This window comes from Aquarana catesbeiana, linkage group LG04 (genome assembly GCF_042186555.1).
Source record: "Aquarana catesbeiana isolate 2022-GZ linkage group LG04, ASM4218655v1, whole genome shotgun sequence".
In the NCBI taxonomy this organism is placed as follows: domain Eukaryota; kingdom Metazoa; phylum Chordata; class Amphibia; order Anura; family Ranidae; genus Aquarana; species Aquarana catesbeiana.
In genome coordinates, this window is record NC_133327.1 from 144,055,832 (window position 1) to 144,081,293 (window position 25,462).

General features: G+C 42.4%; 1 protein-coding gene across 4 annotated transcripts in view; it reads left to right on the forward strand.

Moving 5' to 3' along the window:
- The window catches only part of LOC141139567 (ankyrin repeat and MYND domain-containing protein 1-like), a 59,515-nt gene that overhangs the window by 21,591 nt on the left and 12,462 nt on the right, over positions 1-25,462 (forward strand). For all 4 annotated transcript variants that reach the window (XM_073625830.1, XM_073625831.1, XM_073625834.1 and 1 more), the window contains 5 exons: positions 1,206-1,381; positions 5,928-6,099; positions 11,577-11,717; positions 19,578-19,733; positions 20,963-21,070. In XM_073625830.1, the coding sequence (XP_073481931.1) occupies positions 1,206-1,381; positions 5,928-6,099; positions 11,577-11,717; positions 19,578-19,733; positions 20,963-21,070 (753 nt within the window). The remainder of the gene's footprint in view (positions 1-1,205; positions 1,382-5,927; positions 6,100-11,576; positions 11,718-19,577; positions 19,734-20,962; positions 21,071-25,462) is intronic.

Consider the following 25,462-nt stretch of genomic DNA (forward strand, 5'->3'; position numbering starts at 1 on the left):
ATACACTAACAAAATTAAGCCAAACTTCAGCTAACTCTTTATTAACCATTAACAGTAAACCTTTTTTTTAATTTAATTCTGTGATAAAGGTTTTACACGAATAACTAAAACTCATCATTGTAAGCACCCCCTGTCAGTGGTAAATGGTTTGTCTCAACACTCTGCTACATTTGCAGGACAGCTTGTTTGGTTGAAAAACAACAGACTATTGGCTACATAGCCAGAAGCAAAAAAACAAACAAAAATTAAAATTAATGCAGCCATCACATCTAACAATTAGTAAGCTGCAAAATAATGTTTGCTTTTGGGTTTAATACCACTTTAATATTTGGTCATTGGGTGGCCACTGATGGTGTAACTCCATCCCACCACCTGGCTCCATTCTTGGCATCTGCATTGTGCATTCCCACTGTCAGTGTGCACATAGTGAAAAATTCATTTGTGCAAGGGGAAGACTTTTTTTGAAAGAAGAGATATGCAAGTGTATAAGGCCTCATTCACACCTATGCAGGTTGCAGTTTGCATATTGCAGGTGCATTTTGCGCTTTTCAATACACTCTTTTGATCCATTGAAGTCTACGGAACCAAAAACCAGAAAAAAAGTCCTTGGCCCTTTCCATAAAATGTATAAATGTGAACCAGGCCCTAAAAAGGGGGTCTCTGATATTCACCTTACCTTACCTAAGAAAAGAAAGGAAAGGATTTGCTAGGATATGCAATGTTGGGTGTGAACACCCAAAGCTCCGAGGTGAAGCGTAGGGATGAGCTCAGGCATGTTTAGACCCACCTACACAATCCTGCCTGGAAACTGTCACTGTACTTGACCAATCATAAGCAGACGAGGCATTCCCCGCCTTGCAGCTGCACGTACACACGCCCCTTGTATACGTGCAACTGCAAGGCTGGGAATGCCCTGGCCGCTTATGATTGGCCAAGTACAATGATACTGGTAGCTTCCTGGCGGGATTGCTCAGGTGGAGTTCGGACTGAGATCTGAACATGCCTGAACTCAACCCTAGTGAAGAGGAACGGAGGCATAAATTATGGTTGGGAAATTGCACTGATGTAGTATCAAAGACATATAGACAGCCAGGGCTGACTCTGCAGATTCCACGTTATTGAATTGATACATTTGGGTTTACTGTAACAATTAAAACCATTACTATCACAATAAAAGCATACTAATATATTATGTACAAGTATAGGAAGAATCAAGTGACTTCACGTTGGGTATCAGTGGAAGTGAAGGGAATGCTGCCCATGAGAAGGATGTGAAGCACTATGACCAAATGCCTACAGTTTTGGAGACATGTCCTGACGTACCTTATAGTGAGACTGGCCCTGGACAGGAAGCATTGGATTCCACCTCTGATCCTCACAAGTATGATTGCCAATTGCCTAGCCACTTTATTGTTTTGTTTGTACCCAACACACGCCCAACCTTTATTCTGTCAACACATTGTAAATTCTTTGGCTGTATGCTGTTACTGCATTTTAATCTCTCCTGCAGTTTGAAAGTCTATAATCCCCCTGGATTAGTATAATAGAGTGAATCAGAAACAAGTGCTCTATTCCTAAAAGCTAAAATGTACTATAACCACTTTCCCCAGTATAATCAAATAGTCTTATAGTTTGCGTATATGTGAAAAATCAAAAAACATTATAGTCCCTACAACATGTTAATCCTTCTCATATCTTCTCTTTGTTTTTGTGTCTCCATTGCGAGCTTGGTGCACAATACATGAGTAAGTGTGTGTCCTTATATATTGAGCCTGCTTGGACCCTATAAGAACCATGTATCGCAGATTCTGGTGAGAATCCATCTGTGTGGGGTTCCAGCACGATGGTGGTTGTGGACTAGATTTGCACAAGCACATGTAGCATTAGTTTGGGAGCAAATAGGTAAGTGGGAGAAATGCCGCGCCTGCTCTGAATCTTGAGTGGCCAACACAACAATCAGACTAATGCCCTGTACACACGGTCGGACATTGATCAGACATTCCGACAACAAAATACATGGATTTTTTCTGATAGATGTTGGCTCAAACTTGTCTTGCATACACACGGTCACACAAAGTTGTCGGAAAATCTGATCGTTCTGAACGCGGTGATGTAAAACACGTACGTCGGGGCTATAAACGGGGCAGTAGTCAATAGCTTTCGTCTCTTAATTTATTCTGAGCATGCGTGGCACTTTGTGCGTCGGATTTGTGTACACACGATCAGAATTTCCGACAATGGATTTTGTTGTCGGAAAATTTTATAGCAAGCTCTCAAACTTTGTGTGTCGGAAATTCCGATGGAAAATGTGTGATGGAGCCTACACACGGTTGGAATTTCCGACAACGAGGTCCTATCACACATTTTCCGTCGGAAAATCCAACCGTGTGTACAGGGCATAATTGTGAGATAATAATATAAATAAAATGTGTAGCACTAATAAGATTGAGTACATTAAAGAATAATCCAAATGTAAATCTATGTGTATACAGTGTCTAAACCGTGATGGTGACACTCAAAAATAGTGATTCATGTGATAAAACATATATCAATAAGTGTTAATGCGATTATATGGACAATAGTAGCCATAGAAATCGCTATAACCTATATACCAAATATTCACTGATATATTGTATAAAAACAAATGTGAATGATATTAGTGACAGGAATGTATCTGCGATACGCAGTTGCCAAAAATATACAAATGTGAATAAATAAAGAAAAATAAAGAAAAATATGCAAATGTGAGTAAAACAACACCACCTGTCTGATGTGTGAAAATAATAGATATCATAAACAAAAAACGAGTGATATCATGTGAACATAATATTTCGCATCTAGAGTCCATAAAAATATATATAAACAAGATGAGGGTTCATGAAGATGAAACCATATACTGGTGGTACTCCAAATCTTATATGCTTCTCAGAGAAAACTGGGAGTGTGCTGACATTATATAATGATGTCTTCTCATCAGAAAGCTTCAAGTAAAGAAAGATGAAATACTCTTACCAGAAGTGGTGGACTCACAGGCCATCAGCGGTGAGTCAAATATGTTTATACCACCAAGCGGTGAGAGTGGATCCAATCTCGGCCAATGGGATGTTCTTGACGGGGGGGGGGGGGGGGGGGGGGGCTGGAGCCTTACTTGGCACCGAATGGGATGAATTGAGCCTTGACTTCCTGCTGTCTTGATTTGCTGTCCTCAGGCAGGGCCGCTGATAGGGGGGACCACCAGCCCTGGTGTACTGGGCCCGATAACAAAGGGGGGCCCCACACAGGGAGGGGGATTAGTAACAGATGACATTTGTGTTTCTTTTCCTCCAGTAGATGGATGCTGCTCTCCTCCCCTTTCCCTGCTGCCAGTTTTTATCTGCTAAGAAAGAGACAGTCGTCCTTCACTAATCCCCCTCCCTGTGTGGGCCCCCTCCTCTCCTCTCAGCACTGGTTTTTAAGGTTATTTCTGCTGCTGAGTTTATCTCTCTAACTTAGGCTCCATGCACACTGATTTAAAATTCATTGCTTCTACAGGAGTTTTGTGTTCTGTCTGTAGAAGCAGCTAAATGTTATCCTATGTGTCCATGCACATTAGGACGTTTACAGGCGTATTTTGAGCTCAGCATTTAGAGGCAGGAAAAAAAAACCTTCTTGTTTGCGTCTCTGATTGGAGATTACTGGCAGAAAAAAACGTAAAACTCTCCTAAACTCTATATGAGCTTTTTTTCTGCTAGGTGGATTGGAGTTTTTTTAAAGCCCAGTGTGCATAGAGCCTAACTTTGTTTCTCTCCCTCTGATCCCGCAGCCTGTATATTTTTTTCATCTCGCCTTCATTTTTATTTATTAACTCAATTTTATCTTTTAGATTTGGCAGGAATTCTATGAGTTATGTTGTATTTGTGTTTGCTAATAGTTTTATTGTATTTTTAGCAAAATATAGCTTTAATATTTTCTTGGGGGGGCCCTGTCAGGTCATTTGTACGGGGCCCCACGATTTCTATCAGCAGCCCTGTCCTCAGGTTACTAGAGTTGTTTACACGCGTTTTTTCTGCCTCTAAATGCCCCTGCCTCTAAACTCCTCTAAAAGCCTATGTGTTAATGGACACATAGGCTAACATGCAGGGACATTTAGAGGCAGGGAAAAAAAAATATACCCCTAGGAGCAGCAGGATGAAGCCTAAGGGTTAAAATATCTGCTGAGAGTTTATTCACACTGGGGGCATGGAAACAAAGGAAAGATATGAGAAGGATTCACATTTGGTGGGGACTATAATGTGTTCTGATTCTTCACATTTACACGGACTATAAGACTATTTTATTATACTGGGGATAGTGGTTATAGTATGTAGCACCCTGAAGTTTAGGCAGGGTTGCTATCAAATTTACTTGCTAGGTGATAGTTTCCTTGGCCAATTGTTAGGAGATCAATGGATTTTCCCCTAAATCTGGACTTGTTGCACCCTTTCTCTTCTGTCACTAGGTGGCACTATGCTAGTGGCATTAGATAAGACAGGGGCTTTGCAAGCTCTAACATGAATGGATGGGGTGTCTCAGCCAATGAGCAGGGATTTTCTTCGGTCCCTTGGCCTGCTGGGAGAGTCTTTTTATTTGGGTCGAGTCAGGTGATCGGGATTCTGTGCCACCTGGATGGCTGTCTGGGTGGATGTGTGTTGTACTGCCCCGGGCTGCTAGGCCGGAAGCTCTGGGGGATCTGGCTGCTAGCCTATCCAGAAGCAGGAGGCCTATCCAGAAGCAGGAGAGCAGCGTAGGGTTGGCACTGCTGGCCTGCAGTCCAACTAGAAGTAGCGGTTCAGCCGGACGGGGAACCAGCTGTGGTCAGAGGTAGGGGGGAAGCTGTTGCCACTAAGGGACCATCCAGCTTGTTACCGGAGACTACTGTGAATAATCTGAAGTCAGTACCTGAGCAGTCTTTTCATCAGCCAGGGACGGTGAAGAAGTGGGAAAGCTTCAGTGAGTGCTAAGCCAGGGACCCAGCAGGAAAGCAGAGGTGACGCTTGCAAAGCATCAGTAGGTGCCAAGCCAGGGCATGAAGAGTCTCTGTGAGTGTCAAGCCAGGGACCCAGCAGGGAAGCGGGGTTAACGCTTGAGGAAGATACTGAGTGCTAATAGTGGAAGAGCCTGGGGGAACCAGTGGCTATTGGATCTGAAGTCTAGTGAAAGACTGGGAGTTTGTTGAGTGAAGATCCACAGTGAGTGATTGTGGAGTAAACAGAGAACTGTTTGTGTAGTCAATAGTTGAATATGCTATTGTTAGTAACTACTACAACACTGTTGCCATAGGAGACAGCGGTTCTACCTATACAGAAGTGGTGCACGGCTGGAGGCCTTCACCTGTATAGCTGTCTTTCTATAGAAGTCTTGGAGTCTGCTTATTATCATTGCATCTGCTTAAGGGTGTCCTGGCCCTAACCCTCTTTCCCCCAGTTCTGTTCAAGAGACAATAAATCTATTTTTGCATTCTTAAAGTGTCTGGCGTCCACTATTTCACCTTCCATTACACCCACAATGCCTTGCATCCCACTCTACACGGATGTCAGCTGTCCTTGACTCTGGAGGTCACCATTAGGCCTCAGGGGCCTCAGAACTTTGTACATTTTAGCTTTAGGAATAGAGCTCTGGTTTCTGATTCACTCTAATGAGAGATTAGCCATACACATAATGGTTAATATTGTATTTGTTTGGTCACATTGAATTAGATATGCATTATTCTGGAAAGCTGGGAACTGTGTCACGGGGAACCTTGTTACCAAATTGTCCACAATAAGAACTTTTATTCCCAAGCATGTTAAAGATACGGACACTCTTTGAGCTCAGTAGTTTCTGGTTTGCTACATTTAACACATAGTTTCAGGTATATTAACTGTTTTTTCTCAAGGGTGTTCTAATAACAATGGTGTTCGTTAATCTAGGGATAAAAACCTAAGATCTACCATCAAGCTGCTTCTCCTGCGAGGTGCTGACCCGGATATGTGCTCCATCCCCATGCATCCTTTATTCTTTGCTGTCAGAGCTGCAGATGCCGACACTGTACAGTTACTGCTGGAATGTGGAGCAAGCACTGATGTCCGTCTGTCAACATCGGTAACTTACATAGCTTAATATTGCTCCAGAACAAACTTCCTATAAAACATTTACTTTCTGTAGAACTAAAATGATTAGCTTGGTAATCATATTTATACAATGTTAAACAGAATGATGGCGGTGATCAGGCTTCCACCTAATCACATGTAGGCATGCTCTGTAATTTCCTTTTGTAATTACACTGTTGGATTTAGCTGCCAGCTGCATGAATCCTAGATCAATGCATGTCACAGCAGACCGAAAAATGACTTTGTCTTCTTTAGCCATGGAATATAACTCATAACGCCATCATAAAAATGGATTTTTAAAATTTGATTATGAGATGAAATGTTTTATCATTTAGCCCTGGTTTTAAAGGCAGTCTTTTACCATGAAAGAGTATTTGAACACGCAGCAGTTCACTTATTAAGAAAAAAAAAATGTTTTGTTATGAATTTGCCAGCATCTAGCAAAAAGGGAAAATGCATTAAAAAAAAACCCCTTCACCTTTCTCAGGTTTGTCGATAGATGTAGACAAACCAAGTTCTCACTGCCGAGGGTCGGAGCTGTGTCCATTTCCTCTATAATTTCCTCAAACGTGTCATGTGTGCCCAAAACTGGGCATAGGGGCTCACTACTGTCTTGGAAGGTGATCGTTTTTGGGCCTATAAGGTTCTGAGGAAGAGATTTTTCCTTTCAAAATGTGTTAGTGCCTGCTCTGCATTGGGTGTTGTTTGTGCCTACCTGGAACTACAAATTGAGGCTACAGTTGGAGTCACCTTCTGGTTCATGTTATGTGCCTTATACCCGTTTGGCTTTGTGAGTATATTTGTATGTTTTACATTTTAACCGCTTGCCGTCCACTCTATAGCAGTTGTACTGCTACAGGGCAGCAGCTGTGCATCGGATCACGGATATACAGTTGTGCTCATAAGTTTACATAAACTGGCAGAATTTATGATTTCTTGGCCATTTTTCAGAGAATATGAGTGATCACACAAAAACTTTTCTTTCACTCATGGTTAGTGTTTGGCTGAAGCCATTTATTATCAGTCAACTGTGTTTACTCTTTGTAAATCATAATTGCAACAGAAACTACCCAAATGACCCTGATCAAAAGTTTACATACCCCAGTTCATAATACCATGTATTGCCCCCTTTAACATCAATGACAGCTTGAAGTCTTTTGTGGTATTTGTGGATGAGGCTCTTTATCTTCTCTGATGGTAAAGCTGCCCATTCCTCTTGGCAAAAAGCCTCCAGTTCCTGTAAATTATTGGGCTGTCTTGCATGAACTGCACGTTTGAGATCTCCCCAGAGTGACTCAATGATATTGAGGTCAGGAGACTGAGATGGTCAGAACCTTTACTTTATTCTGCTGTAGCTAATGACAGGTCCACTTGGCTTGTGTTTTGGATCATTGTCATGTTGGAATGTTAAAGTACTTCCCATGCACAGCTTCCTGGCTGATGAATGCAAATGTTCCTCCAGTATTTTTTGATAACATACTACATTCATCTTGCCATCAATTTTGACCAGATTTCCTGTGCCTTTGTAGCTCACACATACCCAAAACATCAGCGATCCACCTCCGCGTTTCACAGTAGGAATGGTGTACCTTTCATCATAGGCCTTGTTGACCCCTCTCCAAATGTAGTGTTTATGGTTGTGTCCAAAAAGCTCAGTTTTGGTCTCATCACTCAGAAGGACTTTGTGCCAGAAGGTTTGAGGCTTGTCTCTGTGCTGTTTTGCGTATTGTAAGCGGGATACTTTGTGTCATTTGCATAGTAATGGCTTTCTTCTGACAACTTTACTCGACCATGCAGCCCATCTTTCTTCAAGTGCCTCCTTATTGTGCATCTTGAAACAGCCACACCACATGTTTTCAGAGAGTCCTGTATTTCACCTGAAGTTGTTTGTGGGTTTTTCTTTGCATCCTGAACAATTTTCCTGGCAGTTGTGGCTTAAATTTTAGTTGGTCTATCTGACCATGGTTTGGTTTCTACAGAACCCCTCATTTTCCACTTCTTGATTAGAGTTTGAACACTGCTGATTGGCATTCTAATTTCCTTGGATATCTTTTTATATCCCTTTCCTGTTTTATACAGTTCAACTACCTTTTCCCACAGATCCTTTGACAATTCTTTTGCTTTCCCCATGACTCGGAATCCAGAAATGTCAGTGCAGCACTGGATGAAAGATGCAAGGGTCTGTCAGGGGTCCAGAAACTCATTGACCTTTTATACACACACACAAATTACAAGAAAACAGATCACAGGTGAGGATGGTTACCTTTAATAGCCATTCAAACCCCTTTGTGTCAACTTGTGTGCATGTTATCAGGCCAAAATCACCAGGGTATGTAAACTTTTGATCAGGGTCATTTGTGATTATGATTTAAAAAGAGTAAACACAGTTGATTGATAATAAATGGCTTCAGCCAAACACTAACCATGAGTGAAAGAAAAGTTTTTGTGTGATCATTCATATTCTCTGAAAAATGGCCAACAAATCATAAATTCTGCCAGGGTATGTAAACGTATGACATGATCCCGCACTTCCAGGTAGGGGGCACCCATGCGTGCTGCCAGGGGCTTGCTCCCACTGTGATTACACACAGTGGAAGCCCATCTGCATGTGCTAGGTACTCAATGTCCGCCGGCACCCGCCAATCGTCAGGCAGAGACACAGAAATGCGATCTGCCTATTTAAACAAGGTAGACCACCGTTCTGACAGGGGGGAAGGGATGGAGTTTGTGTCCCTGTAAAGCAGGAAATAAATTCCATCTCTTCCTCTAGTAAAAGCACCTCACACAGTTAACATAAACACCGGTTAGGCACACAGTTAACCCTTTGATAGCCCCTGATGTTAACCCATTCCCAGCCAGTGTCATTAGTACAGTGACAGTACATATTTTTAGCACTGATCACTGTATTAGTTTCATTGGTTCCCAAAAAGTGTCAAGTGTCAGGGTCAGAATGTCCGCTGAAATATCGCAGTCTCGCTATAGGTCGCCGCCATTACTAGTAATAAATAAATAAATAAATAAAATTATCCCATAGTTTGTATACGCTATAACTTTAGCGCAAACTAATCAATATACGCTTATTGGGGATTTTATTTACCAAAAATATGTATCAGTATACATATTGGCCTAAATTGATGAATAAATTAGATTTTTTATTTTATTGGATATGTTTTATAGCAGAAAGTAAAAAATACGGTCTTTTTTTGTTTATAGCGCAACAAATAAAAAATGTAGATGTAATCAAGTAACACCAAAAGAAGGCTCTACTTGTGGGAAAAAAGAACATACCTTTTTTTGGGTACAGTGTGGCACGACCACGCAATTGTCAGTTAAAGTATCGCAGTGCCGTATCGCAAAAAATGGCCTGGTAAAGGGAGGGTAAACCTTCCGGAGGTCAAGTAGTTAGTAAATGGTACCATTGGTAATGTGCTAAGCTGGTGCAAACGTCTTCCTTTTTGTTGTCCAGGGCTTGTGATCCCCCTGTCCAACGAGGGCTGCAAAGCTTGGAGGCTACTTGGTGACTTGTGGAAAATCCAAGTCTAGGAGAATACTGTATCTACTGAGTTTTTATCCCCAGCTGCTTTCCAGTGTGATTCATTGCACTTGAGTATGGAGTTGTCTTGCAAAAGTATTCACCCCCCTTGGCATTTTTCGTGTTTTGTTGCCTCACAACCTGGAATTAACATGGATTGTTTGAGGATTTGCATCATTTAATTTACAGAACATGCCCACAACTTTGAAAAAATGTTTTTTTCATTGTGAAGCAAACAACAAATAGAACAAAATAACAGAAAAAGTCAATGTGCATAACTATTCACCCCCCTAAAGTCAATACTTTGTAGAGCCACTTTTTGTGGCTGTCACAGCTCCAAGTCACTTTGCATAAGTCTCTATGAGCCTGCCACATCTTACCACTGGGATTTTTGCCCATTCCTCCTTTCAAAACTGCTCCAGCTCCTTCAAGTTGGATGGTTTGCGCTTGTGAACTGCAATATTTAAGTCTGACCACAGATTTTCCATTGGATTGAGGTCTGGTCTTTGACTAGGCCATTCCAACACATTTACATGTTTCCCTTTAAACCACTCAAGTGTTGCTTTAGCAGTGTGTTTGGGGTCATTGTCCTTCTGGAAGGTGATCTTCCGTCCTAGCCTCAAATCACACACAGAGTGGTACAGGTATTGCTCAAGAATATCCCTGTATTTAGCACCATCCATCTTTCCCTCAACTCTGACCAGTTTCCCAGTCCCGACTGCTGAAAAAAATCCCCACAGCATGATGCTGCCACCACCATGTTTCACTGTGGGGATGGTGTTCTTTGGGTGATGTGATGTGTTGGGTTTGCGCCAGACATAGCCTTTGATGGCCAAAAAATTAAATTTTTAATCTCATCAGACCAGAGCACCTTTCCTCCATAAATTTTGGAAGTCTCCCACATGCCTTTTCGCAAACTCACAATGTGGCATTTTGTTTTTTGCTGAAAGTAATGGCTTTCTTCTGACCACTCCGCCATAAAGCCCAACTCTATGGAGCGTATGGCTTATTGTCGTTGTATGTACAGATACTCCAGTCTCTACTGTGGAACTCTGCAGCTCCTCCAGGGTTATCTTAGGTCTCTGTGCTGCCTCTCTGATTAATGCCCTCCTTGCCCGGTCTGTGAGTTTTGGTGTGCTGCCGTCTCTTGGCAGGTTTGCTGTTGTGCCATGTTCCTTCTATTTGGTTATGATAGATTTGATGGTGCTCCTAGGGATCATCAAAGATTTGGATATTTTTTTATAACCTAACCCTGACTTGTACTTCTCAACAACATTGTCCCTTACTTGTTTGGAAAGTTCCTTGGTCTTCATGGCAGTGTTTAGTTAGTGGTGCTTCTTGCTTAGGTGTTGCAGCCTCTGGGGCCTTTCCAAAACGTGTGTATATGTAATGACAGATCATGTGACACTTAGATTGCACACAAGTGGACATTATTTCACTAATTATGTGACTTCTGAAGTTAATTGGTTGCTCCAGAGCTTTTTATGGGCTTCATAACAAAGGGGTGAATACATACACACATGCCAATTATCAGTTTTTTATTTCTGAAAAATAGTTTTTTCTAATTTTACTTCATCAACTTAGACTATTGTGTTCTGATCCATCACATATAATTCAGATTAAAAAAAATATTGAACTAAAAGCTGTAATGTAACAAAATAGGTAAAAAGCCAAGCTGGGTGCATACTTTTGCAAGGCACTGTATGTATGTGTGTATGTATGTGTGTATGTATGTGTATATATATATATATATATATATATATATATATATATATATATTCAATATAATATATATTTTTAAAGAAGTCAAAGTCTTAACACTAGTAATTTCTGATTGCCTTCTCATTAATGATTTTGGTTGATAATGGATTAGCATGTTTTCAGGAGTCCTGTGCTGTTTCCCAAGTGGTTTTATGAGTGTATGTTTTATTTCCCAGAACGGTTCCCTGACTCCTCTCCACATAGCAGCAGCTTTGCCAGTAGCTGAAGGAACTCGGATCACAGAGATTCTGCTATTTGCCGCTTCAGATCCCAATGCCAGCGCTGAGGATGGGGACTATGTGTATGATCCTGACAGGGTACAGTATGCCGGCAGCACTTATTCTCAGAGGGACGTCTAATTAGTGTGCAGGAAATAAAAATAGAATACAGCATAGACACATGTCTGTCATAAAGATGACAGAGCGCAGCTGAATCGCTCCATAGGAATTTTTAGTGTCTTTGTTCTTGGAAGTTCTTTTGCAGCAGTGAACATCGATAAATGTCACATAGGCACCGTTACTTGACAGCAGATAAGAGAAGCTGTTTGTAAGGCAGGCAGTTTTTATTCTTCTTCGTTTTATTTATATGTTCTATTGCGCATCTGTAGAAATCATCCCACTAGCAGCTTTTCCCAGAGTAGGTCAACTTGGCAATTAAATATTTTTCTGCCATCTTCTTTCTTTTATCCGTTTTGCTAGGGTACTCTCTTCCGAAGTGTAAAATATATCCTCCACTGGTTGTAAGACTTTTCACTTTGGGAGGTTCATGGCAAGGCCTGACTCCTGAAATGATAATTGGAAGATACACTACTGCCCTATGTTTTTTTTCTTTTTTTTTTTCATTTTTATTTTAAAGGAAAGGGGCAATTTCCAAGTCATCCACACACAAAATAATATAATTACAAAGCGGAACTGATAAAGTCCAAATTCCATTGTAGTAGCCTATGTCAGAAAGATATGATGTGAAGGCCAAGCTGTCCTGCCAAGGAACAGAAGAGGTTCAAAAGAAATGTATACATGGCCTACCATAATACCTCCCTAGCAGTCATGCGTCAGTCTGGCCTATTAGAAGGAGGTGCCAGACAGGGATCCCATCAACAATGGGTCACCAACAAGGGAGTATGCCCAGAGCAAGTCCAGTGCGCATTAGAAATTGCCTCAATTTTTATTATAAACAGAGGGGATTGAGGAAAGGAAAAGAAAGTCAAGAGAAAAAGAGTACGGGAAAAAAAAGAGGGTGGGGGGAGGTTGAAGAAGGGGTGCCAGGGAACAGCTCACCACGGGGTTTCATCACCATCAACCAGGGGGATCCACATCCAAGAGAGTCTTACCTTTCTCTGTATACTACTGTCCTGTGTTTTCAGAATTATTTACAATGTGGTTTACATTAGGTTTACTTTAGCCATAGCTATCAGGCACTGTGATTTTAGATAAGATATTTTCCCATTTATGGAGAGAACCCTCTAAACAAAGTATGTCCCTCTATAATGCCTATCTATTTGACACCTTAAAAATCCAATTTTTTTGTAATTGATTGGATGATTATCTGGAGAGAATGGCATCTTGATTTGATGTGAGATTTCTTGCAGTGTGATGGTTACTGATATGAAGTCTGCACAAAGGAAGCTATAGATTTAGGTAGCAGCAATTGCAGGAACAGCTGCAGCATAGCCAGTATGGTATAGATAAATAGTACCTATCTGCAGCATATGTAATGATCATTAACTGTAAATGTCACGATCACAGCAGGCACTCCGACATACAGTGATTATCTTAGGGCAGTGGTTCTCAACCTTTCTAGTGTCGTGACCCCTTGATAAAATTTCACAAGTTGTGAGGACTCCTAACAGTAAAATTATTTTCGTAGCGTGGGTTGTTAGCACCCAAGGCAAGACAAGTAATTTGTGCCCCTAACCCACAGACATTTAGCACTCCCTGAGTCCCTTCCACACGTACAGTATAAAACACCTTATGGTTAGGATGTACCACTCTTTCTCTTTGTTCTCCTTTCGTTCCCTTTTATCTCTCTCTATCCTAATTTCTTGTTTTTTTTTCCCCATCCCTCTCTCTATCCATCTTTCTTGTTCTTTCTCTTATTCTTTCTCTCCCTTTTCTTTGTTCCTCCCCCTCTTTTTCTCTTCCTTCCATGTATTCTCTATTTTCATTCCTTCTCTTATTAATTGGTGGGGGGTGGGGGGAGAATGGGATGAGTGGTAGTGCTGGTGGGGGGATGAGTGGCAATGCTGGGGGGGAATTCTGATCAGCCAACTTGGGTGCTCTTGATCAAGGTCATCTACTGATCTTAGAACTGTAGTGGGGACTTTTAATGGCAACTACAATCACAGGTAGTGTTACTCACTGCGTCTCCGGCTTCACTGTGTCTCTGACTTTGTGGTGTCTCGTAGCAGTGACACCGAAATCAGGAGATAGGGTCTCCTCCAGCCCCTCCCACTTCACATTCCTCACCAGTCAGCTGACCTCTAGTCTCTGCCCCCCAGCCATGCCGTGAACTGAATAGGCGGCTGCGAAGAAGCTGAGTGGGTGGTCGCGGGCCCAAGGAACAACCCAGCTGGGCGGCCACTGGCTCCAGGGACAGCCCTGCTGGGCGGCCACGGGCTCTAGAGACAGCCCTGCTGGGCGGCCACAGGCTCTAGGGACAGCCCTGCTGGGCGGCCACAAAAAGGCTGGGAGAGAGGTGCGGGCTTCAGGAACAGCCCAGGATTTGGTGACCCCTGGCAAATCATCATTTGACCCCCAGGTTAAGAACCACTGTCTTAGGGGCACACACCTGACCCAAAATTTTAGAAAAAACTGTTTAAAGGAATATTATGAGTTATTTTTAAACACCAGAGGGAATTGTCTGTTTTATCTATAACAACCAATCAAAGTTTAGCTGTGCAGGATGAAAACCGAATTTCCTGATTGTACAATACAGGACCCAGGCTTCTTTAAATCATTTTAACCTGACTGTATGCAGCTACCTTCAGGTGATTGAACACTAGCAAAAAAGAAATGCTGCCAGGACATCCCTCTATAACCCCTCCCACTCCCAGCTAGCTTCAGTTTTTTGCTAGTGTTGTTAGATGATAGACCTCTTCTCACTATTAAGAGAAGCTTACCTTCTTACAAGGTTTTCTTTCCCTCCTGGATGGTTTCTTTCAAGACAATTCCATTAAAGATGATTTATTCATCGTTTGCCTACACCATAGCTACTGAAGCTTTTTATGCAGCTTCTAGATCTGTGGCCTCCTCGGCAGAGCCTTGAGGGACCATACCTGAGCCCCGCCTGATGGAAGACACAGGGACAGTCTGTAATGTTGTTTTGCAAAGGATTCTGCTGTTAGCACTTCCTGTGGAATGTACTGCTTCATGTGGAATTAGCCACAGAGGGCTTTATAGGTCCAGAGCCGTGGTCTGCCTGGCGCAGTGCCCAGTCTTTAAAGACCCCTGTGGTCTATGCCCCCCAAGGAGGGCAAAGCCAGGACCCTAACCCTCTTATTCCTGCCACTAAAGTTGACAAGTATAGGATGAAAGCGATTTAAACATTCACCCGGATTGCCAATCTGATTCCTCACTTGGTTTGTGCCGAGGGTGCTGTCTACCCTTATAATTGCACGGTCAGACATTCCAGGATGGCTTTGGCATCAATTTTAAATGTCCTGCAAGAGAGTGCCTAGTGTTAGTACTGTTGTACTGTTTCTCTGTGGTGCTGTACTGAGGTGGCTTGAAGCACATTTGTTGCATGTGCCACCTAGTTTGGAGTGAGCTTACTATGTGTGCATGCCCTGCCTCTTAATCTTTGGATTGACGATGGTGGCCAAGCAAGATTCCTTTGTTCTCAATCTTGTGGCAGCATTAATAGCAGTTTACTTTCACTGATCCTTGGTTACGGCAGTCTACAGGTGCTTGCACCGAGGCATCATCCCCTGCACCACTATTGCATAGGTTGTAAGTACCCCATCAGGAACATTTAATTCATGCTTGTGGCAGATAATAAGCTCACAAATAAGGGGTCAGATAGGCTCAATAGCTATGGCTTAGCCTTTAGCTTTAATAGGAATTGTAAGACATTGGTTCAGAGACCTGGTCCCCTTTTTGGTCAAATATCGCTGCATAGAAAGCATTAATTAGGCATCATTACATACAGAGGTTTGAAAACACATCGCTGCGTGCAGAGCTTTTAAAAGACATCACTACATCACTGTCTACAGAGATTTGGTTAGACTTCACTACCTACAGAGCTCTGGTTAGACATTCCTGAATACAAAGCATTGATTAGACCTCATTGCGTACAGATCTTCAAAGGGACATCACTACATAAAGAGCTTTTGTTAGATATCACTGCTCACAGATATTTGAATAGATATCGCTGCATACAGAGCTTTGATCAGACATTCCTGCATGCAGAGTGTTGATTTCACATCACTGCATACAGCGCTTTGGTTAGACATCACTGCGTACAGATGTTTGAATAAACATTACTGCATGCAGAGCTTTGGTTAGACATCACTGCGTACAGAGCTTAGAATAGCCATCAATGTGTAGCACTACCCCCGTAGGGATTGCTGGTGACAAGGTTTCTCACTGCTGCACAGCCAGGCACACAACATTTTCCACTTTCACCCAGACACAGTGAACAGTCCTTAAACTTTGTTTTTGAATTATGGGATGCTCAGCTTAAAAGTGACAAAACCAGGGACAACATCCTCCCTATATACAACTATGATTAATCCAATTGATTACTCTGTTTAGCTCCAATTGATTCCTCTGTACAGGGTAACAGTCTCTGTTATATTAGCAACAGCCCCGTACAGGCTAGGAACTCTCAGTCCCTCTAGAAAGTAGCACAATGTGTTGTAAACTTCATCCTGGAGTGCATCCAACTCCCATGTAGACACCGGTACCAGCTCTACCACAACAAGAAAATGCTAGCCCACCTGGCTGCTTCATTTCTCCAGTCAACCTGATTGACACTCTGGAGATCTTCCAGGGCAAGGCTATAGAAGACCTAGGCACACGGCTGTCTTCAAGAGAGATTGCTACATGTGGCAAATGTAAATCCTTGCATCATGCTGTAGTACTTGCACTGTCCTTTCCTTGCTCCCACTGACTCTCAGGAAAGCCTCCTTCCAGCTTCTCCTGTGGTAAGATCCTTCCAGGCAACCATCTGAACCCCAGCCTGAGGCAGGGCACCTCCCCCCCAGACTAGGGGGTTTGCCTCAAGGAGCGCCACCAACCGCCTCCTCAGCACTGCATCCCCATCTTCCCCCTGGTTCCCTGCCCAGCATAACTTATGTCTATTTAAGGGCTCACTTAGTTCCCTGCCAGGCACATCTCCTGGGTATTGTCCAAGGGCTCCCAAATATACAGGACAACCCTCCTAGCCTCTGCCCTCTAGCTTCCAGAACATTCTCCAACTTTCCAGAACCGGGAGGGGGGGGGGGGGAACAGAGAGCTGCCTGTATGAGTCATGCTGCCCTGAACTCTAGTAACCCCAACCCAGTTACAGACTCACAGGGCTTGAAGGCTAAGTTCACCTTTTTTTTTGTCTAAAATACAGCTCCTCTATGTACCAATATAGCATTAATTTACTTATTTTGCAAAAATAAAACCGCTTTCCATTTATTCTACCCACGTTTAACTTACTCTCTTCAGTAATGTTTAAAAACCCTGGTCAATTACTTCTGCCTTACTTACTTTTTTAGGTTATGACAAAGGAAGGAGTTGACCAGCTGATCTCATTAGCACACACCCTGCATCATCTACCCTCAGCTGGTCAACTCTTTCCTGTGTCATGACCTAAAGTCTTTTCAGGAAGTAAGGCAGAAGTAATGGAGCAGGGTTTTTAAACATCCGAGTGAGGTAAACGTGGATAGAATAAATGTAAAGCTGTTTTATTTTTGCAAAAGAAGTACATTGATGCTATATTGGTACATAGGGAAGCTGGAATTTAGAAAAAAAAAAGAAAAGATGAATGTAGCCTTTAACATGAGTCAGAATATGCTTTTACCTACTCTGACACTAGTAGCACACTAGAGGGTGCTACAAGTGCATACAGAGCTTTGAATAGACATCACTGCATTCAGAGTTTTGGTTGAACATCACTGCATACAAAGCTTTAATTAGACATCTCTGCATACAGAGTTTTGTTAGACATCGCTATACAGTATAAAGAGCTTTGCATAGCCATCACTACATACAAAATTTTGATTAGGTATCAATGCATACACAGCTTTGCTTAGACATCATTGTGTACAGACCTTTGATTAGATATGACTGTGTAAAGTGGTTAGACATCATTGTATACGGAGCATTGGATAGACATCACAGCATACAGATATTTGAGAAGACATCACTGTATACTGTACTTACAGATCTTTGGTTAGCCATCACTGCACACAGTGCTTGGATTACAAATCACTGTGTATAGAGTGCTGGTTAGATGTCACTGCATAGAGAGATTTAGTTAGACATTACTACATACGGAGCTTTAGTTAGACATCACTACATACAGAGATTTGGTTAGACATTACTACATACAGAGCTTTGGTAGACATCACTACATACAGAACTTTAGTTAGACATCACTACATACAGAGCTTGGATTACAAATCACTGTGTATAGAGCGCTGGTTAGATGTCACTGCATAGAGAGCTTTAGTTAGACATTACTACATACAGAGATTTGGTTAGACATTACTACATACAGAGCTTTGGTAGACATCACTACATACAGAACTTTAGTTAGACATCACTACATACAGAGCTTGGATTACAAATCACTGTGTATAGAGCGCTGGTTAGATGTCACTGCATAGAGAGCTTTAGTTAGACATTACTACATACAGAGCTTTGGTTAGACATCACTACATACGGAGCTGTAGTTAGATATCACTTCATACAGAGCTTTGGTTAGACATCACTACATACAGAGCTTTGGTTAGACATCACTACATACAGAGCTTTGGTTAGACATCACTACATACGGAGCTTTAGTTAGACATCACTTCATACAGAGCTTTAGTTAGACATCACTTCATACAGAGCTTTGGTTAGACATCACTACATACAGAGCTTTGGTTAGACATCACTACATACAGAGCTTTGGTTAGACATCACTGTGTATAGAGTGCTGTTTAGATGTCACTGCATAGAGAGCTTTAGTTAGACATTACTACATACAGAGCTTTAGTTAGACATTACTACATACAGAGCTTTAGTTAGACATTACTACATACAGAGCTTTAGTTAGACATCACTACATACAGGGCTTTGGTTAGACATTATTATTATTATTATACAGGATTTATATAGCGCCAACAGTTTACGCAGTGCTTTACAATATAAAAGGGAGACAATACAGTTATAATACAATAAAATACAAGAGGATTAAGAGGGCCCTGCTCAGAAGAGCTTACAATCTAATAGAGTGGGGCAGGTGGTACAAAAGGTTGTAACTGTGGGGAATGAGCTGGTAGAAGTGGTAGGAGATTAGTTGGAGACGTGATAGGCTTTCCTGAAGAGATGAGTTTTCAGGGATCGCCTGAAGGTAGCAAGAGTAGGGGATAGCCGGATAGATGGAGGTAGCGAGTTCCAGAGGATGGGAGAGGCTCTGGAGAAATCCTGGAGACGAGCATGGGAGGAGGAGATGAGAGAGCTTGAAAGCAGGAGGTCTTGAGAAGAGCGGAGAGGTTGATTTGGGTGATATTTGGAGACAAGATTGGAGATGTAGCTCGGGGCAGAGTTGTGAATGGCTTTGTATGTTGTGGTTAGTATTTTGAATTGAATTGAATTTGCTGGGTGATTGGGAGCCAGTGTAGGGATTGGAGTAGAGGGTTGGCAGGTAGACATCACCGCAAAGTGTGCTAAGTCTTTGAAGCAATGCTTACTGGGTTACATTTTTAAAATAGAATCCAGGGCTGCTAAAATGATGTAGCTTCTAAAGCACAAAACAATTCCATACACATTTAAATCTGTACAACGTGAATGGATGTAGGGAGAGGACAGCATAGGTGTGACTTGTTTGTTTTCATGTTAAACAAAGTGGTAGAAGATCCATCCCTGACTAAATAAAATTCTGCATATGTATTTGGTTTTAACTCTGTTGAATGCTTCTTCAAAGCAATCCTAGAGTTTCTAGGAGTTCCTCATGGACATAAAATGTATGTGTATCCACAGGGAGATAGCCCTGGAACAGTTCTGGGATTTCCTATGAAAGGCTGCCTTGACTCTGGTCTGCCTCTGTATAACTATTATGAGAAAAGCCCCCATGTCCCAGAAGAGGGTGGCCGCACACCTTTGCATGTAGCGTGTGAGAGAGAAGACAACTACAAGGTAAATATGAACTTCTAAAGGCAGTACAATAGGTGAAACCAATTCTCCAATTAAACATATGATTTTAAATATTGCAGTCAGACAAGGGAAGTCAGTTATTAATGGTAGAGCACCCTCTATGTATTGATCATAACTGTGCTTCAAGCTAGTCATCCAGAACCCTACTGTATTATCTAACAATCAGATAGATAGCCAGCACACTGAGGATGAAGCAAATTCAGAGTGACAGTGTGGTTTATAATTTGGGAATTGCAGCTTCCTTTGATTTAACAAGTCTTATAAGGATGTAATTAAGTCCATAATATGATGGGGCCCCTTTCCCAGATCAGTTAATAAGCTGATCGATTTGCCTGGTCAATGGGGATGATAGATCAGGGATCCATGGAAAATATATACTTGCTGTAAAGGTGCCCAAAAAAGATCCTACTTTCTACAAATTAGTCATTCTAGGTTAGAACCATTATGCATGCTTATTATTGGTGGATCTGCAAAAGTCACCAGAAAGGTGGAACTGATTCAGGAGATGTAAACAGCAACAGAAAATCAAATCAAAATCTAGCTCTAATTACAGTAAATCAGCCTTTATTTAGTCATTGAACTAAGTAAGTAAAGCTGTGACAAATATCAACTGGAAAGGTGAGGTTTATATAATAGTGTACTGTTTGTGTTTCTGTGATATGCTAAACTACTGCAGTAATAGCTTTGTACTTATGCTTAAAGTATAATGAAAGGCAAAATTTTTCTTTTTTAGTTTTGGATAGAGTGGAGAGGGATTAGAATGCCTTTCAATTTGTATTGCTGTCTGCGTCCCCGTTAGGATTTACCCTCTCTATTTGTTCTATTTACCATTATCCTTGTCCCCAGAAAAATAATAGAGGGGAAATCAACCAATGGGGACACTAGTTATGGTGACCTGGGGGTCCATAAAGAATCCCCTTAATTTGCAGGTATTTCCTATCACTTCCTGTTTGGCTATGGGACAGGAAGTGAAATCTTCCCAATGGGACACAGATGGCAAAAAAGTCTGACAGGGGTTATATTTCTTCCTTGCTCTATCCAAAAAAGAGAAAAAAGTTTTGCCTATAGTTTTACTTTAAGATTCAATATTTTGAATGCTGTCAGCTGATAAAGCATGAAATGGGATTTGTTGCTGTTTAGTCATAAATATTACTGGTTAGATAACTTTTACTACATAGGTCTGAATTAATATGTCTTTATTTTTCATGCAGCTTGCCAAGGATACAATTTCTTTACTTCTGGCTCACAATGCCAAGATCAATACCCTGTGGAGTGGGCACTCTCCTCTGTCCTTGGCCATCGCCAGTGGAAATGATATGGTGAGATGACTTTATATATGGGTATATCAGTGTCAAGTACTTAAAGAGAATTCACAGCCTTTTAAAAGGTTAACCCCGCCTCCACTCCTCCCCTATAGGACCCCTCTCCCATAAATCTTTGCTCTGAGCCAGAGGCCACATTCCTTTTTTGTCCTCCTTCTAAGGACCGGTTTGGTTATTTGACTACCTGAAGTTTTTCCTCTCCGCGATCAAGACCGGCCAATGGCGACCACTGGGAAGACAGGTCGCCATAGTCCGATAAGCCTTAGCTATTAGCAGGGTATGGAGTGGGTAAATAGAACAGTTGCTGGAAGAGCTGAAGCCTGGCAATTGGCAGGCAAGTGGCGCAATGGCCAGATAGCCCAGCTATTAGCGAGTGGCCCTATCTGCCCCAAGTACGGCGTGATCAGCCTACCTGGCCTGGTTTGATCATGAAAGCAGGATTGAATTACAGATCTGTGTTCATGCCGTGTGCGATGATGTATACTTTTATATTACATATTCCATTGCAGCAGTTTGTGTGTTTTTCTGTTTGTCTGTTTTCGTCCCTGGCTCTAGTGTCTTCCAGTCTATGGCAGCTGGAGCGCATTGGTGTTCCAAGCCACTGTTTTTTCTCTTCCGGCCTGGTGTCCCTGGGTTACTCCTGCCCAGGGGCTCAGTGGTGGCATCATTTCAGTGGAGAAATTCAATCAGCGGTAAGTACTGTTGATATTGGGATTTCTCTGTGAGCAGCTTGTAGCAGTTTCCCCTAAATGCTGTGTGCAGTCATCACAGGCATATGATCTGCATTAACACCCTTGTATGCTGCCTCTGTGTGATTCTGCCATGATTTGATCACCTGTGCAGGCTGTCTGTCTGTCTGTGCAGTTTCACACTGTGGATGTTTCGCTGCCCCCCTTGTGGCCAGCCCTTGTGTAGCAGGCATGAGAGAGTGGGTTTAACCCTTTCCTTTACTTGCTGACTTGGGTATCTTTTTTGGGTTTTTTAACCATTTCCTTTCTATCCTATTTTGCTTTTTTTTAAATCCTTCTAGGTCAGATTGACAATACACGGCACGTGATAATAAAGACCTCATTAGGTCACGACATTCCTCTTCCAGATGTTTTTGGCATAGGTCACCGTCATGGTCCAGCCTTCATAGTAGAAGCAATGAGTCCTCCTTTACACACCCACCGCTATGTCATCCGCTCCAAGGAGGGAGCCTGCTGGGGATGCGGCACTCTAGTCCTAGAGGGCAAGTCACTGTGTGAGCTATGCTAAGCCCAGGCGATTGGAAAAAGGGGATGGTGATTTCCAGCAAATGGAATCTCTGCTGAGGCATGTGGTTCAAGAATCCCTTAAGAGTGGCATACAAGCCACATGCAAAGTTCAACAGCCGTTGCGGCGTGTTCTCCCACTAGGATCACCAGAAACAACTGGAACTGTCCCAACCCAGCCATCCATCTATGAAGACCTCAGACAGTGAGGCAGAGGGAGATGAGTCTCTTTACCCTTGTAATGCCTTTTAGTTAAGGCAATGATGGGTGCATTTACATGAATAGAACCCGTAGAGTCTCCTGCAAAGCAAGAGGAAGTTCTGTAAGCACCTTGGGCTCAGTTTTCCTCTAGTGCGACTTGTCATGTGACTTTGGACACATAGGGTCACACGTTGAGTCACAGCCCATTGATTACAATGGTACCCGTTCCAATCTATGTGACTTAAAGTTGCAGCAACTCTGGAAAGGTTCCTGCACTGCTTTGGTGCGACTTTTGATGCAGCTTTGATCCAAAGACTGTAAAGTTGGTTCGGGGCTGCACTCAGAATCGTATCAAGGTTACACTCCAAAGTCGCACTCTAAATTGTGCGACTTTGGGGTCACAATAGTGGAGATGTAGTGTCAGCTTTATCAGCCTTCACAGGTGTATCCCGGTCTAGGCAACTTTTCCTGCCCAACAATTCTTCAAGGGAGCAGCTAGGCTCAGACCTCGGAGTAAGCGACAGCTTTCCAAGTAGTTTTCAACTGCGGGAATTGGAGCGGAGTGTTCTAGGGGTGTCTCCGTTAAAAGCCTCTCTGTCAAGTTTGCCTTTTTCCTGGCTATCACGTCGGTATTAAAAGCCTCAGAGATTGATTCACTGGTCATGGAGAACTTTTCTTACATTCTTTTCCAGTTCAAGCGGTGCTGTTACCTATGCGTGACTCAATTCCCAAGGGTGCATGAGTCTTTCATGGGAGCCAAGAAAATTGTTCTGCCAACCTAAGGGTTCTAACTTGCGTCCTTTAAAAGTGGGAGAAGACGCGCTGTGGCTTAGTTGGTTAAAGCGCATGTCTAGTAAACAGGGAGTCCTGAGTTGACTCCCAGCAGTGCCTTCCTTCAGTTCTAGGAATCCCTCAGCTATTGTGAAATTATATCTATAAAGCTACCGCTTCCTTCATGCTTCAGAACGGCTGTTCATTCTTTTGCCAGAAAGGAGAGAGGAACGTGTCTTATCTAGGATGATTTTGGCACAGATTGCCTAGACCATCCAACAGTCTCACAGAGCCAAGGGCTTGGCTCCTTTTGGAGGTAGTGTCTACTCACTCAACCAGGAGTGGATCTACACCTTGGGCAGCTTTGCAGCATGTGGTTCCCAAAGTAGTCTGTAGGACTGCCTTGTGGTCCTCAATCAATACATTTATGGCTCATTATTGTGTAGAGTCTGCTTTCTTATCCTCTGTTTATTTTGGCTTGCAGATCCTGTCTGTTGACGGTACAAAATAAAGCCTTTGGGTTAGCATTTCCCGCCCATTGGGTGTATGGTGAGTTAGTTCCCATACGTATGCTTCTATGGAGTCGGTCAGGAAAACTGAAAATTTCCTATCAAAATACTTATCGTAATTTTCCTTTCCTGATGCACTCCATGGCAGCAGGGGTCTCCCCCCCCCACGTGTCTTGAGTAGGCTAGTTAAGGAACGTGGCTTCTGGCTCAGAGCAAAGACTTATGGGAGTGGGATCCTATAGGGGAGGAGTGGAGGCGGGGTTAACCCATATGTATGCTGCCATGGAGTCCATCAGGAAAGTAAAATTAGCGTAAGTATTTGATAAGAAATTTTTTGTTGTGGGTCAGTTGTATTTTAAACTTTTTTACATAATAAAGCAGACACATAATTATGGGTTTCTGAAAGAGAGAGCACAGAAGCTTTGCCATTTCAGAGTCTTTCTCAAACTGAATCTTTGCACGGAGCCGTCTGTAGACAACATTGGGATAAGAGGGGGATAGGTCACAGCTCCGACTAATTTACTTTTGTGTGTAAGCTTGAGCTACTGAAAATAACAGGCCCTTTTACAATAGGGGAACTAAGAAAATCCTAGAAAACGAGAAAAGAAGCCAAGAACTCCACTTGCTGGCATTTAGTGCTTCTTAATGACATAATGCTCCTTAAGCCGAACTATAGGCAAAACCTTTTTTTTTACATTTTAAATAGAGTAAGGGGGTTATAACCCCTTTTTTTTTTCTTTTTTTGCTATATGTGTCCTATTGGGGAGACTTGCCTTCACCATCCCATAGCAAAAATAGGAAGTAAGATAAAGACCCCCCAAAGTGAAATAATCCCTGGTTGTCACTTGGTACTAAAGTCCCCATTGGAAGATTTCCCCTCTATAAGACCCCTTTCACACTGGGGGCTTTGCAGGTGCTACAATGCTAAAAATAGCACCTGCAAAGTGCCCTGAAAATGCTGCTGCTTTGTCTCCAGTGTGAAAGCCCTGAGGGCTTTCACACTGGAGCGGTGCGCTAGCAGGACGGGAAAAAAAGTCCTGCTAGCAGCATCTGTGGAGCGGTGAAGGAGCGGTGTGTATACCGCTCCTTCACCGCTCCTGCCCATTGAAATCAATAGGGCACCGTGGCTATACCATCGGCAAAGCGCCTCTGCAAAGGCACTTTGCGGTGGTTTTTAACCCTTTCTCGGCTGCTAGCGGCCCCCCCGCTAGCAGCTAAATACCGCCCTAAAACGGCGGTAAAGCGCAGCTAAAAATAGTGGCGCTTTACCGCCGACGCACCGCCCGCCCCAATGTAAAAGGGACCTTAGGTAAACCCAAAATTTTGGGATTTTCTTCTACGGTAAACAGGACAAATAATGAGGGTGAATATCTGTAACTGGTGTTCTAATCCCTCTCCATTCTATCCATAACTTTAGTTATACTTGAAGGCTAGAGACAAGAGACAATGTTCTCCTAGCCAACCTGTAAGTCCTTTTAATCACAGCAAGAAGAGATTTCTAAGAAAAGGAAACCAAAACAATGTTAATTAGTCATACTGAGGTGCTCTTTTGATTCTTATGAAAATACATTTTTTATGATTATGTTTTGATGAAGTTTCACTTTAGTACATCGCATTTAAAATATTTCTTATATCCATGTTTCGGTTGTGCTAAG